This window comes from Neofelis nebulosa, chromosome 12 (assembly GCF_028018385.1).
Source record: "Neofelis nebulosa isolate mNeoNeb1 chromosome 12, mNeoNeb1.pri, whole genome shotgun sequence".
NCBI lineage: Eukaryota > Metazoa > Chordata > Mammalia > Carnivora > Felidae > Neofelis > Neofelis nebulosa.
In genome coordinates this window covers 68,822,296-68,841,167 of record NC_080793.1, presented here as the reverse complement: position 1 = coordinate 68,841,167, position 18,872 = coordinate 68,822,296, and the positions used below count along the sequence as shown (strand labels likewise).

General features: G+C 36.0%; 1 protein-coding gene across 6 annotated transcripts in view; it reads right to left on the bottom strand.

Annotated features, from left to right (window-relative positions):
* The window catches only part of AGTPBP1 (ATP/GTP binding carboxypeptidase 1), a 164,401-nt gene that overhangs the window by 123,541 nt on the left and 21,988 nt on the right, over nt 1–18,872 (bottom strand). For 5 of the 6 annotated variants that reach the window (XM_058695567.1, XM_058695566.1, XM_058695563.1 and 2 more), the window contains exons 2-3: nt 16,555–16,619; nt 6,764–6,888 (exon numbers count right to left, since the gene is read on the bottom strand). In XM_058695567.1, the coding sequence (XP_058551550.1) occupies nt 6,764–6,888; nt 16,555–16,586 (157 nt within the window). In that variant the 5' untranslated portion in view covers nt 16,587–16,619. Of the gene's footprint in view, nt 1–6,763; nt 6,889–16,554; nt 16,620–18,872 lie in introns of those variants that run through there. The other variant, XM_058695568.1, reaches the window with a different exon arrangement.

The window sequence follows — 18,872 nt, the reverse complement described above, 5'->3', positions numbered from 1 at the left end:
TACATGCTTTCCTCAACACTTTCAATAATCTGAATGTTATATTTAACAGGCAAGGATTTTAAAGCAGCTATTATAATTACATTCTATTACATTAAGGAAAATACAAGGTCACTATGAACAAAAATATAGGAAATCACAACAGAAAAATTAAAAGTATGATGAAGAACCAAATGCACATTTCAGAAAAGAAAAATACAATGTGTGAAATAAATATCAGATAGACATAATGGTAGACTGCAGAGGAAAAGGGCAGAGAACTTGAATAGAAAAAGGGAAATTTATCCAATCTGAATAACAGAATTAAAATTGAGTAACAGGAGCCTCAAGGACTTCTGAAACAATCTCCACAAGTCTAACATATGTATAATTATAGACCCAAAAGAAGAGGGAATGAAGAAAAAAAAATTTTTGATCAGCCAAAAATTTCCTAAATGTGAAAAAAGACACAAATGTACAAGTTTGAAAAGCTCAGCAAATTCCAAGCAGCATAAATACTAAGAAAACTACAGGCAAACTTCTGAAAACCAAAACTAATGGAACAATCATGAACTCAACCAGAGAAAAATGACACATAACTTTCAGAAAACAAAGATTCAAAAATAGCAGACATCACCTTTGAAATTATGGAGGCCACAAAATAGTGGAAGCACTGTTTTATGTGCACTCTAAATGCTGAAAGATAAAAACTGCCAACCCAGAATTCTATACCCAGTGAAAATATCCCTCAAGAATTAGGTGAAATAAATCCACTGTCAGACAAAAGGAAAAAAATTCTTAAGACAGCAGACCCGTCCACTAGAAATGCCAAAGGAAATTCTGTAGGCTATCAGGGAAATTATACCAGACCAAACTCACATCTTCAGGAAAGAATAGAGCTTCAGAAATGGTAAATATCTGAGTAAAATAAAAACTACTTTTTTTTTCTTAGTGTCTTTAAAATACACATGATTTCTTAAAGCAAAAATTGTCTTTTGGGGTTTGTAACATATACAGATGTGATAAATATCACAAGTATCGCTAAAGAATGTAAATATAAATGGATATATAACGTGCCAAGGATTCCAAATTTTATATGAGGTTACAATATCAATTCTAAGCAAAGGATAAAAAGTTACTGATTGTTTATTATGATTTTCAGAGGAATGATTTCTTAAAAATGCAAATAGGTATAACTAAAAAGTCAATAGGTAAATTAAAATGGAATTCTAAAAAATGGTCAAATAATAAAAAAGAGGACAGGACAAAGAGAAACGAGAAATAAAAACAGAAAGGACAGAAAACAACTATAAACCTAAGTCCAATTAATGTTATATTAAATTTTATCAAACTAAATGCTCAAATTAAAAAGCAGAGAATGTCAAACTGTTACCTACAGAAGACACACTTTAGATTCAAAAATACAAATAGGCTAGAAGAAAAAGAATAGGAAAAGCTAATCATGTAAACAAGTATAAAAAAGCTGGAGAGGCTATACTAATATCAGACAAAACAAACATCAAGGTAAAGAAAATTACTAGAGATAAAGATGAACATCCCATAATGATAGCAGGGTAAATTCATCAAGGACATAAAAATCCTAAACATGAATGCACTTTGTCATTTTCACAGGACTCTCTTATAGCAAAATACAAAATGTAGACCATTCCCAGAACACAAATCTCAGCTTTCTCCCTCTCTACCTCCTCCTGAGAAAATATCGCTTCACTTCCATTAATTTAACTACCAAGCTTCTGGTTCTCAATCCTGATCTTTATTCAGAACTCTGAAATTCAGCAGAATTTTCCACTTTTTCTCCTAACTATTTTACAAGGCATAAACTTGTGGAAGCAGTAATTACAATGTTGTAATTGTTGGGTTTCTACCATCTATGAACACAATATGTATGATGATAACAGCACAAAGGAATAAGAGAGAAATGGAGCTATATTGGGAAAAAAGTTTCAATATTTTATCAGAATTAAATTAGTATTAATCTGAAGTTCAATGTATACTGTAATCCCTATAGGAGCCACTAAGAAAACAACTAAAATCTTTAAAAACTAAAAGATCAACAGATGACACAAAAGAAGGCAGTAGAGGATGAGAAGAGGAATATAAAAGACCTGAATCATACAGAAAACAGCAAAAAGGCAGATGTAAACCCAATCATCCAAGAAACAAGTACATTAATTTGGAAACCAAAAATACTCAGATTAGATTTTTAAAAAGCAAGATCCAAAAATATACTATTTCCAAGAAATATGCTCTAGAGTAAAAAGCAGAAACAGACTGAAAGGAAAAGGAGAAGGAAAAGGTATAATATGCAAAGAGTAACCATAACAGCTAGAAGGGTTGCATTATTAAACAGATTTTCGGGGCGCCTGGGTGGCTCAGTCAGTTAAGCGGCTGACTTCGGCTCAGGTCATGATCTCACGGTCCATGAGTTCAAGCCCCGCGTCGGGCTCTGTGCTGACAGCTCAGAGCCTGGAGCCTGTTTCAGATTCTGTGTCTCCCTCTCTCTGACCCTCCCCCGTTCATGCTCTGTCTCTGTCTCAAAAATAAATAAACGTTAAAAAAAAAAAAAAAAATTTTTAAACAGATTTTCAATCTAGAAATATTACTGGAGACAAAGACAGACATTTCATAATGGCCAAACAGTCTTTGACGTCAGGAAGATTTAACAACTCTAAATGTATACACACAGCCTCAAAATACATAAACCAAAACTGCCAAAACTGAAAAGGAAAATATACAGTTCACCAACAGGTTGAGAATTCAATACCCAATTTTTAACAATTAACAGAGAAGCTAAACTAGAAAATCAACAAGGTATATAAGATTTGAACACTATCAACCAAACTGATGTAACCAACAACATTGATAGGATACTCCACACAACAACAGCAGATGGAATACTCAAGAGCACATGGAACATTCTCCAGGAGTGACCATATACTAGGCCATAAAACATGTCTCAATAAATTCAAAAGGACTAAAATCATACAAATCTCCAACCACAGTGGAATTAAATTGGAAAACAACAGAAAGAAATTGGGAAATTCTGAAATAATGGGAAATTAAACAACACAATGCTAAATAATCCATGGGTCAAAGAAGAAATCACAAAAGAAATTAGAACAAATGTGAACTGAATGAAAATCAAACTACAACATATCAATATCTGAAGAATGCAGTGTTACTAGGGAAATTTACAGCTTTAATGCCCACATTAGAAAAGAAAGGTCTCAAAATCAAAAATCAATAATCAAAGTTTCAATTTAAGAGTTCAGCAGCATCCCTGGCCTCTCTCCACTAGATGCCAGTAACAATCCCCTTCTCAAATTTCACAACCCCAAATATCTCCAAACATTACCAGTATCCTGAGGCAAGTGGAGGGAAAAATCACTCCTGGTTGAGAACTGCTGAGCTAGACAGACCAAGAAAAGAGACAGATGACACAAATAACAAAAATCAAGAATGCAGAAAGAACATCACTTCCTACCCTACAGAAACTGAAATGACTATAAGGGAATTATTATCAACAGATGTATGCCAACAAATTAGACCATTTACCTGAAATGGATAATTATTATGTTTCTAGAGAAAAAAATTAAGGGTAAATTACAAACAGTATCATGCATGCTGCAAATAAGTAGTACATTATTAAAGACAGAAAATGTAATGCGTCCAAGGAAAACTAGCACTAAATTGTGGAAATACATGTTTCAACTATGTAAACAGGTATTGTAGGAGTTTGGTGTTATTGTTGTTGTTTTTTAATTACAAGTAGTACATTTAAATTATGAGTAGCATGTCCTTACTGCAACAATTCTAACAGTAGAAAAGTACCTTAAGTAAATTAGGAACTTACCTCATTCCCCTCCATTTCTATCCCATTGATAACTACTGCTAAACATTTGGTATGCATATTTATGGTTTTGTTTTTGCTTTTTTGCCCTGCTCATACAAACATTACATACATTTATAATGATTTTGTATAAAAATGAGTTTACACATACAGTTATATAAGCCAAAGAAACTTGCTTTTTTACTTAATATGTTAAACTTAGGACTCCAGAAACAATGCATATAGTTCCGCATACAAACTGTATGTTCCATATATCACAAATAACTCACTGATAATAGCTGCATAATATAGTTTTAAAGTTCCACAATTTGGCTACATCAAAATTAATTCAACCATTTTCTCACTGATGGATATTTAGGTTGTATCTTAGTCTTTGATAGGCAAACAATGTTGCAAAACATCCTCACACACTCTCTTCTATACTACCATTTTTATTTCAAACACATTCCTGAGAGTCAACCAGCAAGTGCACTTTAAATTTTAATAAATATCGCCAGATTCTTTTCTTCCAAGTTAGTAATAATTACTGCACCACCAACAGTGTATAAGAATACCCTATTTTCCATGTCCCCAAAACAGGATATTATCATTTTCTAATTTCTGCCAACCTAACCAGTGAGAAGTATCTCTGTTGTTTTTATCAGTAATTCCCAACTTTCAAGGAGGTAAAGAACCTTTTCCTAGGCTTACTGGTTATTTGCATTTCTTCTTCCTTGAACTACAAATTTCTAATCTTTCTCTCTCAAATGGATAGCAAACAGCATCATCCTATAAATGATGACGGGACAATCTTCCACTTCTAACTTACACTGTGTTGACTGCCTAATCCAAGGCACTATAAACAAAGTCCCTGTATTACACAACTCAGGGGACAGTGCTTAGGGGCTGGTCCCCAGTGGTGAGTGGCATAGGAGAGGGGCAGTCTGGGTAGTGGTACGCTTGGGGCATTTTCAGTGGTGATGCTGGAATAGGAGGGCTTCCAGGCTGTGATGGGAAAAGTCTGCAGCGGCAGAGGCAGGGTACACAAGTGTTATTCATGTGTCTGAGGAATTTGTTTTCTTTTGGTTTTGTTGGTTTTGTTCTGAAGAGGTATTTCATATAACAATACAATGAATATCCTTGGTACATCTAACTTTGCACTATTACAGTGTACATCCTTGTATATAGACCTTGGTTGATAAGCACAATACTTCCAAAGGCTAGAATCCAGTTAGTGACTTCCTGAATTAAAAAGTACAGGCACGTATTTTAGATTTTTGTTAGAAATAAATGTCATCTGTTAGAGATATCTCCTCAACCACCCCCGAAATACATGGACTGAATAGGAGGAAGTTATCAAAATAATAATAGTCTATGACCATTTAGAAGGGTTAAGATACTTAGTTCTTAAACACAGTTCAATGCTTACTGAAGGACCTGAAACTTCAGAATAATGAAATAATTGAAAATTAAATAAAATACTAATTAGGGGCACCTGGGTATCTCAGTCGGTCGGTTAAGTGTCCGACCTCAGCTCAGGTCATGATCTCACGGTTCATGGGTTCGAGCCCCACATCGGGCTCTGTGCCGACAGCTCAGAGCCTGGAGCCTGCTTTAGATTCTGTGTCTCCCTCTCTCTCTGCCCCTACCCCGTTTGCATTCTATCTCTCTCTTTCAAAAATAAAAAAAAAAAAATTTCTAAAAATTATTTTAAAAAATAATAAAAATAAAATACTAAAATTACAAAATGTCTGGACTTTAATTTTAGCAGAATGTCTTCCATGTATCACTGTTAATATTAAGGCAGCTGCTGGTTTACCCTTATTTAACTAAAGAAAAATCAGGTGTTTTGTGGGTTTTTTTTTTTTTTTTTTTGGTTTTTGGGGTTTTTTTCTGTTTTTGTTTTCGTTTTAATCAACCACAGGTTTTGGAACCTTAAATTCCTTTTTTAGCATCTACTGAAATGATTACATAGATTTTATTTGACCTGTTCAAATAATGTTATACTGGTATAGTTCCTGATATTAAGCCATTTTACATTCCTAAAATAAGTGCTCTTTAGCAATGACATTCATTTTTTAATGTATACTTAGACTTAATTCACTAATGTTTTATTTGGGATTTTTCATATTTGTATTCCTAAGTGCAAAGTCAGTACCCTTCCTCTTTCGTACTCTGTCGAGATTTTGATACCAATTCAGTAATATTGACTTCATAAAATAGAGCACTGAAGCCTAACTACAGGTACCATTTATTGAACATTTTAGCATTCTTTTTTTTTAAGATTTTTTTTAAAGTTTATTTATTTTGAGAGAGAGAAAGAGAGAGAGCACAAGTGGGGAAGGGGCAGAGAGAGAGGGAGAGAATCTCAAGCAGGCTCTGCACTGGTGGTGCATGCGGGGCTCGAACTCACTAACTGCCAGATCATAACCTGGGCCAAAGTCAGATGCTTAACAGACTGAGCCACCCAGGTGCCCCTGAACATTTCAGCATTCTTTTTATATGCTTCCCATGTAAATTTCATGATAATCACATGATTTCTTATCTCTATTTCGGAGATGGTGCAGCTGAATCCCACAGACTCAAAATCTCCCTCAGATCACCCACCACTGAACAAAAGAGTTTGCATTTCAAAGTAGGGATCACACTAGTAACCAATGTTCAATGCTACTTGGCATCTTTGTGTCAACATTCTAGAACAAGAAGCACTGGAATTAAGTATTGTTTGAAAATGGTTCAGGCAATCATAATCATTTCTGGAAACAATGCTTTGAATAGCAATACCTTTCACAGTTATTCAGTTTTCTACTTCCTGAGTCTATTTGAGAAAGTTCAATTTTTACAGAAAATCATCTATTTCTCTAAAGTTTGGATATTCTTAGCATCGACTTTCGAAGAACTAAAAAAGCATTTCAAAAACAAGAGACTAAAGTTTACCTTGACTTTGAGCCAGATGAAGAATTTTTGATGTAACATATCGGGCAGTATCTGATTCTGCAGATTCAGTATTGATCTTCTCCAGCTGAGCCAGGAGTCCCACGATCCGTGAATTATTGGTAAGGCTAAGAAGAATGTTACTTTATATTAGGACACATTGTACATCAATTGTAAACTCAAAACTAGAAGATCACCGTTTAAAAAAAAAAAAACAAAACTCTACCCTTCTAAAAACATTAAGCTTTTATATCACATTTCCTTACCCTGTGTTATATAGCTCAACATTGCTAAAAATTCTATTAATTTAAATGAGAAACACATTCCATTTCAGAAAACCACAAATATGCACTCAACCCTGCCCAGCAATCTTAAATCACACCCTGAAAGTTCATCTTTACACTCTCCGAAAAGATGTCTTACATTTCCTATGCTCAACTCAAAACTCTAATCATCCCACCCACCCCAGTTCACTCTCAGTGCCTTGCTTTATAATCATTATAAGCTCAAAAAGGCACACACTCATCTTCCCACTACCAGATCCTTAAACCTATCTGATTCTCTATCCACATTCTTTCTTCTTTGTTCTCTTTCATTATACACTGCACATTTGATACTGTTCTAGGTATTACAAATAGTAAACACAACAAAAATTCATGCCCCTTACAGACTGAACATTCCAATGGTGAGAGATAAATATGTTGATAATCATACAGTATTTAAGGTGGTGGTAAGTGTTATAAAGAAAAGCAGATTGGGGGAATAAAAGGTACAAGGTAAGGGATGCAATTTTAGACAGTGGTCAGGGAAAACCTCATTGACAGGGTATCATTTAGGGAAAGACCTGAAAGAAGTAAAGGAGTAAGCTGTGCAGAAATCTGCAGAAAGAGCTGCCAGGGAAAAGGAGTCACGACCACGAAGACCCCAAAGCAGGGGTCTGCTGCATTCAGCTAAAGTGAGGTGACCCATGTAGCTGGAGCAGACTTAAAGGAGAGTAACAGTAAGATTTGAGGTCAGAGTGGGGGTGGGGTTGGACAGAGCACCAACATGTGGCTTTGCAGGCCACTGTAGGGATTTCGGTTTTTACCCTAAGAGGGATGGAAAGTTTTTGAAATGAGCGATGTGCTCTGATGTTTTAAAAAGGCTCTTTGACTGGCATGTGGAGACTCAAAGAACAATCCCTCCCCTATTTACTTGCCTCAGCCCCTCCTGCATTTTCAATGTCTTTGCTCCTTCAATTACTTGTAGTACATCATCTCCCTCTCTCCCTTTCAACTGGATCATACCCCCCTGGCACACGAATCTCCTGCAGGAGCTCCCACTAGCTGCCACGGCATTTCCGTTACTCCTTGAAGGAGATGTCTGTGCTTGCTCTCTCCATTTTCTCACATACTGTTCACTTTTCAAGCTTGCCTTCTGCACCTCGAGATCTTCCAACCTCCTGTGGTCACTTCCTTCCTCGTTACACTCAGTCTCTCAGCACTATCAGATAGCTCCCTCTTCCTTCACCTCCTTCTTTGGGCTTCAATGGCTCCACTCCCTCCTCATGTTCTTCCTGTCACCACCTCTCTGAGATCTCGTGATTGGCTCCTCCTCCTGTGACACATCTCTACATGCTAAAGACCCCACACAGCTCTATCCCCAGCTCTCTTCTCTTCACTCTCTCCACTCTTCAACCAGTGTGGTCTCATCTAATCCCACCACTGTTAATTATGATCTAAATGCTGCCTGGCTCCTACACTCAACTCCAGCCTCACCCTGATAGCTTACCCAACCTAGCAAGCCCAATATAAAACCACCCATTCTTCCTCTCAACCTATTCTTCTTCCAATCTTAATGCTCCCAAACTCACGTGAAACCATCAGTTGCTCAAGACAAAAATCTGGGCTCCCTTCCCCACACACCAACCCAATAACAGCTCCATCTCTGAAACATCTCAACTTCATCCACTTGTCTCCCTATCTACTATTACTACCCAAGTCTAAGCAATTATTCTCTCTTGCTTGGAAATCAGAGCCTCATAACTAGTCTGCTTTCATTCTTGCTTGCCAATAATCCATTTTCACAGTACTTTTTTTTTTATCTTTTTGTTTTGAAATAATTATAAACACACACAGAAAGTTGAAAAAATAGTAGAGTGGTCCCTTCCATCTTTCGCCTAGTTTCCCCAATAGTTACATTTACATGAACTACAGGGCAACAGCAAAAACCAGGAAATTGGCGTCGGTTAATTATACAGTTCTAGGCCACTTTATCACATATGTAGATTTATAGAACCACTAATATAATCAAGTTGCTGCTCAGCTAAAACCCCTTCAATGGCTTCCCTTCAGCCGTTAGGCCAAATCTTATTTACTTATCACAACATACTAGACTTTATATCATTTGGCCTCTGTCTACCTCCCCGACTTGACTTCTCACAATGTTCCCCTCACACACTGGGATCCAGTTGCAGTGGCTTTCTATCAGTTCTTTGAATACGACATGTTTTTCCCCAACCTCAAGGTCTTTGTATTTGCTGTCTTCTCAATCTGGAGGGAGGTTTCTCCCAGCTCTATTTAGAGCTGGCTCCTTCTCATTTCAGGCTACAGCCCAACCATGGGACCATTTCCTCACCAGCCCTTCCACTTCCAATATTAAAGTGTACCTATAGAGAATTTATCACAATCTGTAATTACGTAAGCTCCACAAAGGTAGAGATTTTGCATATCACCCAGTATTTCAAACACTGACTGGTATAGCATAGGCGATACACATCTAGAAACATATGATAAACAAACAATATATGTTTTTTCAGATTAACTGTGCCCAATGCTTTGAATTTGGAAGTACTTCAACTGAAAAGGTATCTGAAGTTTGAAAAATACACATTAAGCACACATTTGAAAATATATCTAATATACCATTTAAAATAACGCAATACGGGGCACCTGGGTGGCTCAGTCAGTTGAGTGCCCGATTTCCGCTCAGGTCATGATCTCACAGCTCGTGAGTTCAAGCCCCACGTAAGGCTCTGTGCTGACAGCTTAGAGCCTGGAGCCTGCTTCAGATTCTGTGTCTCCCTCTCTCTCTGCCTCTCCCCTACTTGCTCTCTGTCTCTCTCAAAAATAAACAAACATTAAAAATATTTAATTAAAAAAAAAGAACACCACAAATGCACAAAACCCATGTATGTGTATGTATAATATATATGTGTATATACTATATGTAATGTATAGATACTTATATCATTAAAGACTGAACTCAGGAACACATAAGAGAATCTAGCTATCTTTCATTAAGCCACACATTAAAGATATTTGCAAAAATGTAATAAAAAATGCCAGCCTTCTTTTTGAAAATATAGTTACTTCTAAAACAAAATGTTATATTATTATACAATTGGTTTATTATCATTTTAAAATGAATAGTTTTAATTTCTCAGTTTTAATGTATAATACCATAAATATCAATAGATAAAATAACTCACATCAACAAAAACTTTTTGGAGTCTTCATCAATTTAAGAGCACTAAAAGGTTCTAAGCTAAAAAATTTAAGAACCACTCCTCTAGGCTTATCTTGCACATTTTGTGCTCCTGACCTAGAATCAGCCCTTTCTCCAAAGAGCCCTGGTTCTTTCTGGTGAGAAGTGGTACTAAGACACCACAGTTTGCAAACTAGGGAGCAAATACATCTTTAAAAACAGTTCCATAACCCAGATTTAAGAGAAATTTGCATTAAGGAAACCAAATTCTGAAATTTAATAACTGAGTGTTTCTTAAATTTTCTCCATATTATTTTTCTCTTAAAGGTCATCTCTGTATTTTTCAGTAGCTAATAAAACATCTACTATTCAAAAACTTCATGAACATACAAAACACACTAAGTGTAACACACATTCTGTTCTATTCCAAATTAAAAATTTATCAGTAACTCTTAAAATTTTTAAATTACACCACTGTATACAAAGAAAAAAGAAAAAAAAAAAACCTTTCATCGGAGTGATTCCATTCTGAGAATCATGCTCTTTCAAATGGATGGATGGATGGATGAATTTTTGGAAGGGAAGCAAATAATTGACAACACTGGCAAATCAATTTCCCTTTCTATTCCTATTTTTCTCATCTACAGAATGAAAACTGAACAAAATACTTTAAGCCACCCCAACTTCGCTCTAAGAACGTAAAGCTGCAGACACTAATATTGAAAGAATCACCGGGTGAACACCAGAGGGCAGCTCTACCTTCTGAATAATTTTCAGACTTTGGAAAATCTGAGGGTGGTGATAAGCTATACAACTATTCAATGGACAATCTGAACTACACTGAGAAAAATTTTAAACAACAAGGCTCAGAATAGAATGTTATCTTCCCTGCCTTACCCTATTCTCAGACGAATCAAAATGAGGCTCAGACCAAAGTTCAGAGATTCAACTTATAATTGTTAATTATTATGTAGTGAAAAATCATGTAATTGGAAATATGAACAATATGAAACACATCAAATCAAGTTAACCTCCAAATGGACATTTTTTTAGGTTTTTTTTTTCTTTTTTTTTGAGAGAAAGAGGGAGGGAGAGACGAAGAGAGGGAGAGAAAATTTCAAGCAGTCTCCACACTATTAGTACAGAGCCTGGGGCAGGGCTCAAACCCACAAACCATGAGATCTTGACCTGAGGCAAAATGAGGAGTCAGATGCGCTTAACCGACTGAGCCACCCAGGCGCCCCTCAAATGGATATTTTAAAAATAATATCATTCAAATATCTGTTTCACAGTGGTCACCTACTGCTTTGATATTTGGGTTTACTCTCAGAGCTATTTTTCTAAAAGCATAAATTTTCTGGGATATTACAAAAGTCCCAATGATGTACAGATATTAATCTGCAACAAATTATTTCCCAAGCAAGTGCAAGGGCTATAGAACCTACCTTCATATTATAAACAAATGTTATTATCTTTTTCACCTTAAAATGTAGATAATAAAGATGTCCTTGTAAAACAGGTAAAAATATCTCACAGCAAAAAAAAAAAACAAACAGAAATATACTAAAGTTTTAGACTTAAACATGAGTCACAGAAATTAATTTCAAACAATACAGTTTCATTTCTAAAATGCACATTATCTTTCAGAAATGTCTGTTCCTCATTTATAGGTCTTTTTTAACTGTCTTTTATTACTTTTGCTTTGTTTACATTTTTACTGTTTCTCTCCAAATACTGAACACAAAACTTTATTTTCTTCCATCATAAATCAAAGGACAATGAAAAACAGAAATTTCATTATCATTCTTCTGTAGAAATAGTTAAGTATTTAAATATGTATGTTTGGAAAACAATATTATTCTAACTGGAAGAGAATAGTAACTATTTCTCTGACTACTTATTAGAATTAAATGCAATAAAGTCTTCTCTAACAATAAATTCTAGTTCAATACTACCAAGTGACTTGTTGTTAAAGACAACCAATAAAATCTTGTTAAAATTGCAAACTGCCTAAATTTATACTAGCATCAGCAATAATTAGTCAAGTTTTCCTTGAAATTCCTTCACCAAAGTTAGTAACATGCTAATTATTTTCTATTCATTATTCATTATTTTTTATAACTTCTCTGGTAACGTTCCACTGGGATTTTAGGTACACGTTTATGGCTAACTGCTTTGCCCTGGTATCTGTCCTATCTTTCAGAATAACAAGTTTCAGTCAGGTGTGAGTCACCCTGGTAAGCCACACTTCTCATTTTTAGGTTAATGTAGAAGTTAGTATAGGCTAGATCACAGGCTCTCAGTTTTGTTTTAGTCCTTTTTTTTTTTTTTTTTTTTATTGTCTCATGATACCTTTATATTCAAAAATTACTGTGGACCCCCAAAGAGGTGTTATTTTCAAGGGAAACAGAAATCATCCGACAAACAACCTGAAAGACCAGGACACATCAGTACAATAAAAACTACAAAACGCTGCTAAAAATACTAAAGAAGATCATAAAAAAGGAATATGCTGTCCTCAAGGGTAAAAAGACTCAATGTTGTCAAAATATCAGTTCTCCCCTGTGGGGCGCCTGGGTGGCTCAGTTAAGCGTCCAACTCTTGATCTCGGCTCAGGTGACAATCTCACAGTTCTGGGATCCACGCTGGGCTGGATGTGGAGCCTGCTTAAGATTCTCTCTCTCCCTCTTCCTCTGCCCCTCCCCCACTCGCTCGCAGGTACTCTCTCTCAAAAAAAAAAAAAAAAAGAGAGAGATATCAGTTCTCCCCAAACTGATATATAGAATTAAGGCAATCCAATAAAAATCCCAGCAGGTTATTGTGTAGAAATTATAAAACTGATGCTAAATTCACATGAAAATACAAAGAAACCTAAAATACACCAAACTTTGGAAATAAAAGAACAAAGTTGGTGGACCAACACTAATTATGAGACTCATAAAGCCACCAAGGCAGAGAGGTATCAACACCAAGATAAACATCTAAATCAGTGGAATGAAACAGAGTCCAAATATAGATCAACACATACATGACAACTAATATTTGACAAAGATACAAATTGTTGATTGAGAGGATTTTGCAGGTATAAACAGACCAAACTTACCAAACTGCACTCTCTATGTACAGTTTGTTGCACAATGATTGTATGTCAATGAATTTGTTTACAAATTATAGGTGGCCTTAGTAAGTACTCTTGGGTAAGACAGAAACTACACAGAAATGGATGGAGCGTGTGAAAGGAGATGTAGGTTGCATTTACAGACCATTTCAAATTTTTTTGGCTTTTAAGGAAATCATGTATATTGGGTAGTGACAGAAGAGCAGAGTCTAAATACTGGGAAGCCCAGATCTTGTTTAAATAGTAATGAATGAAGAAGTTAAACATTCAAGACAGAAGAACAAATGATTAAAAGACCCTGAGAAGGAAAGAGGGAGGTGAAATCAATAACACAGGTGTCAGTATTAGTCTTTGACAATAAAAGAGACACATTCTCTGCTGCAGTAAGTAACAAGATGGTAGGCAGAGGATGGGATCAAATAAAGGGGAATATGGAAATTTTTGGTGCCAGAAGTATGAGGATAATAGATTGTATTATCTCTGTGATATCATAAGGGGAGACCATTTGTTAAGGATATGTATTTGAGATGTCTGAGGATTTCAAAGGTTTGAAGGGTAAAAGAAAGTATAAAATAATCATTACAAAAATTGAGAAAATGAACTTTCCAGAGAACCACAGTCACAAGATTGCTGGGCTCAGTTCAGGCCGATGATCAATAATTTTTAGTGATATCTGCCAAGTTAGTTCATCCTCCAATGTCATTTAGCTACTCAACAACAGTTTATCCAGAGAAAGGACTCTGTCAGATGGGTGTGATGGAAAATAAAAAACGAGGTAAAGCCATTTCAGGTATTTTCAAGAGTGTAATGATAGACAATGGATTCTACACTGGGTAAGAAAGGAGGAGGTGAATGAGAAAAAATAGAAGTCAACAGATTAGCACTCTCGGTAAGGGAGAACTCTTGTAATAGACACTGGAGCAAGTGAGCTAGAGAGATAAAAGATTAGAGCAAGGCAAAAGAAGGATTTGACCCTTTCCTATCTATCTCAATTTATCTTACTGAATTCAGGGTTTTTCTTAGTTTATTTATTTATTGTGAGGTAGAGACAGAGAGCACAAGCAGGTAAGGGCAGAGAGAAGGAGAGACAGAATCCCAAGCAGGCTCCATGCCATCAGTGCAAAGCCCAATGGAGGCCTTGAACCCATGAACAATGAGATCATGACCCACACCAGGATCAAGAGTCGGACACTTAGTCGACTGAACCACCCAGGTGCCCCTGCATCCAGTTTTCTTCACAGAGCAGTATAACAAGTATTACTAGAAACTATAATTTCTCTTAGATGAAGGCCATTTGCAATGATCCCAATTTAGTTCACCTAAAACAGCAGCAAAAATAACAATAAATATCCAGCAAAATCTATTTCAGGAGAAAAAAATGAAAACTAACACTAAGAGCCAGAAGCTGTCAAACTATAACTTCATATTCTTATGAACAACAAGCTAGTAATTCTAGATACTTTAGCTAATCAACAGAAATAGCATTACTTGTTCCACCTAATCCCAAAAAGAAGACTGGTGCTCCTTTTTAAAACACAGTCAGTACTTAATTCCTTTACTATAGAAATTACAGAAATACTCGAACAATGAAATTTGTTACAATGTATCACATAGTTAATACCTGGAAAACCTAACAATTTAAGGAATAAATCTTATCTAAATAAACTGTGTGGGGCACCTGGGTGGCTCGGTGTGTTGTGTCTGACTTCAGTTCAGGTTATGATCTTGCATTTCATGAGTTCGAGCCCCACATTAGGCCCTGTGCTGACAGCTCAGAGCCCAGAGCCTGCTTCGGATTCTGTGTCTCCTTCTCTCTCTGCCCGTCCCTTGTTCATGCTTTGTCTGTCTCCCTCCCTCCCTCCCTCCCTCTCTCTCTTTCTCTCTCAAAAATAAACAAACATTAAAAAAAATTTTAGGGGCTCCTGGGCAGTTGAGCATCCGACTTCAGCTCAGGTCATGATCTCACGATTGATGGGATCAAGCCCCACGTTGGGCTCTGTGCTGACAGCTCAGAGCCTGGAGCCTACTTCAGATTCTGTGTCTCCCTCTCTCTCTCTGTTCCTCCCCCACTCACACTCTGTTTCTCAACAATAAATAAATAATTTTCTTTTAATTTTAAATAAACTGTGTATATACTTCTCATTAGAAAACAGAGTAAACCATACTTGTAAATGCAAAGTTGTAGTAACTGTAACATACAACACTGCTACAAAGCAAAAAAACTCTATTATCAATATTAATAAGTTGTCATTTACTGAGCCTGCTAGACGCTATTTAATATTTGCAACTTCATAGTGATAGCATTATTATGACACCCATTTTATAGACACTTAACAGGGTTAAGTAATCTAGCTAAAAAAAATTCCAAATTAGAATCAATGAGTTTGACTTTTAATGAAAGAGTCCACAGTAAAACCTTGCTAAGGACAATTTCTTGGTACATTCGAGCTTTAGTCGATATGATGCTTTAACTCAGGGGTAGTTAAAATTTTCCTGGAAAGGGCCAGACACTGTGGACCCAACAGTCTCTGTCATGATTACTCAACTCTGTCACTCTAGAGCAAAAGTGTCCAGACAATATATAAATGAAGGAGCACAGCTTGTTACAATAAAACTTTATTTAAAAAAAAAAAAAAAAAAACTTTATTTATGTACACAGAAATTTCAATTTCATATAAACTTCCTGTGTCATAAATATTCTCCCCCCCCCCCAACCATTTAGAAATGTTAAAAACTATTCTTCGGGTGCCTGGGTGGTTCAGTCAGTTAAGTGCATCTGACTCTTGATTTTAGCTCAGGTCATGATCTCACAGTTCATGGGATCGAGGCCCAAGTCAGTGCTTTCCCACTGAAAGCACAGAACCTGCTTGGGATTCTCTCCCCCGCCCCCTCTCTCTGCCCCTCCCCCACTCTGTTTCTCTCTCTTTCTCTCTCTCTCTCTCTCTCAAAATAAATAAACTCAAAAAAAAAAAACTATTCTTAGCTCATAAGCTATAAAAAAACAAGAGGCAGACCAAATTTGTCCCATGGGTCAGTTTGCTGACTCTTATTTTTAACTGAAAAGTTAAACATTAATAAATATTAATTTAAAAATATAAATACAACATACAATCATTTAAACATAAATAATATTTTCAAGTAAGGAGTTTCAAATAACCATTGGAGTATTATTTCCGTAACTGATACACATTGGTATTTAGAAGTACAGTACCTCTTCTCTGATACCACTTTTAACTTGCTCATCTTGAGTTACTTCATTTCATCATTGCAGATAATCTAAAAGAAAAAACGTTAATGATTTTAAACACACGATTGTTTCTAAATATTAGGTGACATAAAAGCCAGACAACTGAAAGTTTTTATTGTAAAGATAACAAGATAACACAAGAAACCAAAGAAGAATGTTTTGAGTTTTATGTGCTTCTGGCAAGCTACTTCAATGTGCAAAAATGTGTGACTAGTATAAGACCTAAAAACAGCCAGTAAAAGGTTATCAAAATCCTGGTGCTACAAAAATGCAAAAACCTAACATAATAATCTAATATCTAGTGTTAACATTTCTTTTGAGACAGTTCAAATTATCTTTCCTGTTCTTACATTCCTCCTTAAAATACTCAAACCAACCACAGCAATGTACTTACTTGTCCACCATTCACACTGTGGTCAAATACTGTTAAATGTGTACCATTATTTCTATGAGAGAGCACTTTTTAACAACAAATTGTGTACACAGTAAAAACCATCTATAATATCATCTCATTCAATATACGAAATGCATATTTTCCTTCAACAAAGTTTTATCATTAGAAAGTGCACATTATACATTTTAAAGCTTTAAATCTTGGCTTGTAGAATCTTTACAACTTTTCATATTTCTTTTGCAACTATTCACCCTCCAAAAAAGAAAAAAAAAAAAAAAAGAACCCTGGACATTTTTAAATTTTATATATAAATGCTTACTGAGGCAGAATTTTGTGGCATCACTAGAAAGTTTAAAAATTACTGCCAATTAGGGGCGCCTGGGTGGCGCAGTCGGTTAAGCGTCCGACTTCAGCCAGGTCATGATCTCGCGGTCCGTGAGTTCGAGCCCCGCGTCAGGCTCTGGGCTGATGGCTCGGGGCTGGAGCCTGTTTCCGATTCTGTGTCTCCCTCTCTCTCTGACCCTCCCCCGTTCATGCTCTCTCTCTGTCCCAAAAATAAATTAAAAAACGTTGAAAAAAAAATTACTGCCAATTCAACAAGTTTCTCACATATTTATGCAATACATAGTAATGCCATTTAGTTAAAGGGAAGGAAACATGCAAAAGAACATAACAGATTTAGAGGATACAGGTATTCTGGATGTTTTTCTTCAATTAACAAAGAACTTTCAACTTCAATAAAACACATGATTTTTTTTCAATTTTTTCATTAACTCAATTATAAAAGAGAAAACGTATTTAGGATTATGTATAAAAATTACATAATTGTTTTTAAGGTTACTAGAAATTTTAAATTGCTATTCTTTTAATTGACTTAAAAAAAAAAACCTACCAATTGAAAGTAACTTTTTCCAATTTCCAAATTAATTAAGAATCAAAATTCCAAAGGAGGAAAAAAATCCTATGTAATTTCAAAAGCACTAATGCTGCCATAAACATAAAGTTAAAGTAAGTTACTTCTACTTGTTGGGTGGTAGGGTGCTCTCTAAAAATGCATTAATAGCATATCTCATGAAAAGTTCACTGCGAATCTCATTAGAACTCATAAAGTTGGGGGGCACCTGGGTGGCTCAGTCAGTTGAGTGTCTGACTTCAGCTCAGGTCACAATCTTATGGTTTGTGAGTTCGAGCCCTGCGCCAGGCTCTTTGCTGATGGCTCAGAGCCTGAAGCCTGCTTCAGATTCTGTCTCCTTCTCTCTCTGCCCCTCCCCCACTTGTGCTCTCCTCTGTCTCTCAAAAATAAATAAATGTAAAAAAATAAAAAACAAAAGAACTGATAAAGTTGGATAGGTTAATGTTGGGCACTTACATCACAGCCAATTCTATTTCAACAATTAAGAAATGATTCAAATTTCCAATTCACAATAAAATAATAGTCGAACAACAGGCATTCCTATCCTCTCCCTCCTAGGACTGAATTAAAGTAGACAGCGGCAATAAAGAGAAATTAAGTTATGTTGAAGCCCCACAGTGCCAAAAAGGAAACAAAATTTGGGGATGGGAGGTAGGTGCCTTGTCCAGAAGAACTCAGGACACTTGGAACCCAGGGACTAAAAGATGCCAAGTAAAACAGAAAGAGACTGCTTGGCAGCTAACTAAAACCTTCTAATCCCAACTTCTTACCTCCTCCATACCTCATACCTCACCATTGTGGGAAATGTTCAACAGCTAGTCACAGAACTCCTGACAAATAATCTTCACTAAAGAAACTGACAACCTCAAAGAATTCTGCTTTCTGGGACTAAAGAGTTCCCCAGGAAAAAGGCCAGCTCTCAATCCCATCATCCTAGAGCTAAGCCAGTATGGTCACTTTTTACAGCCTAAGGCC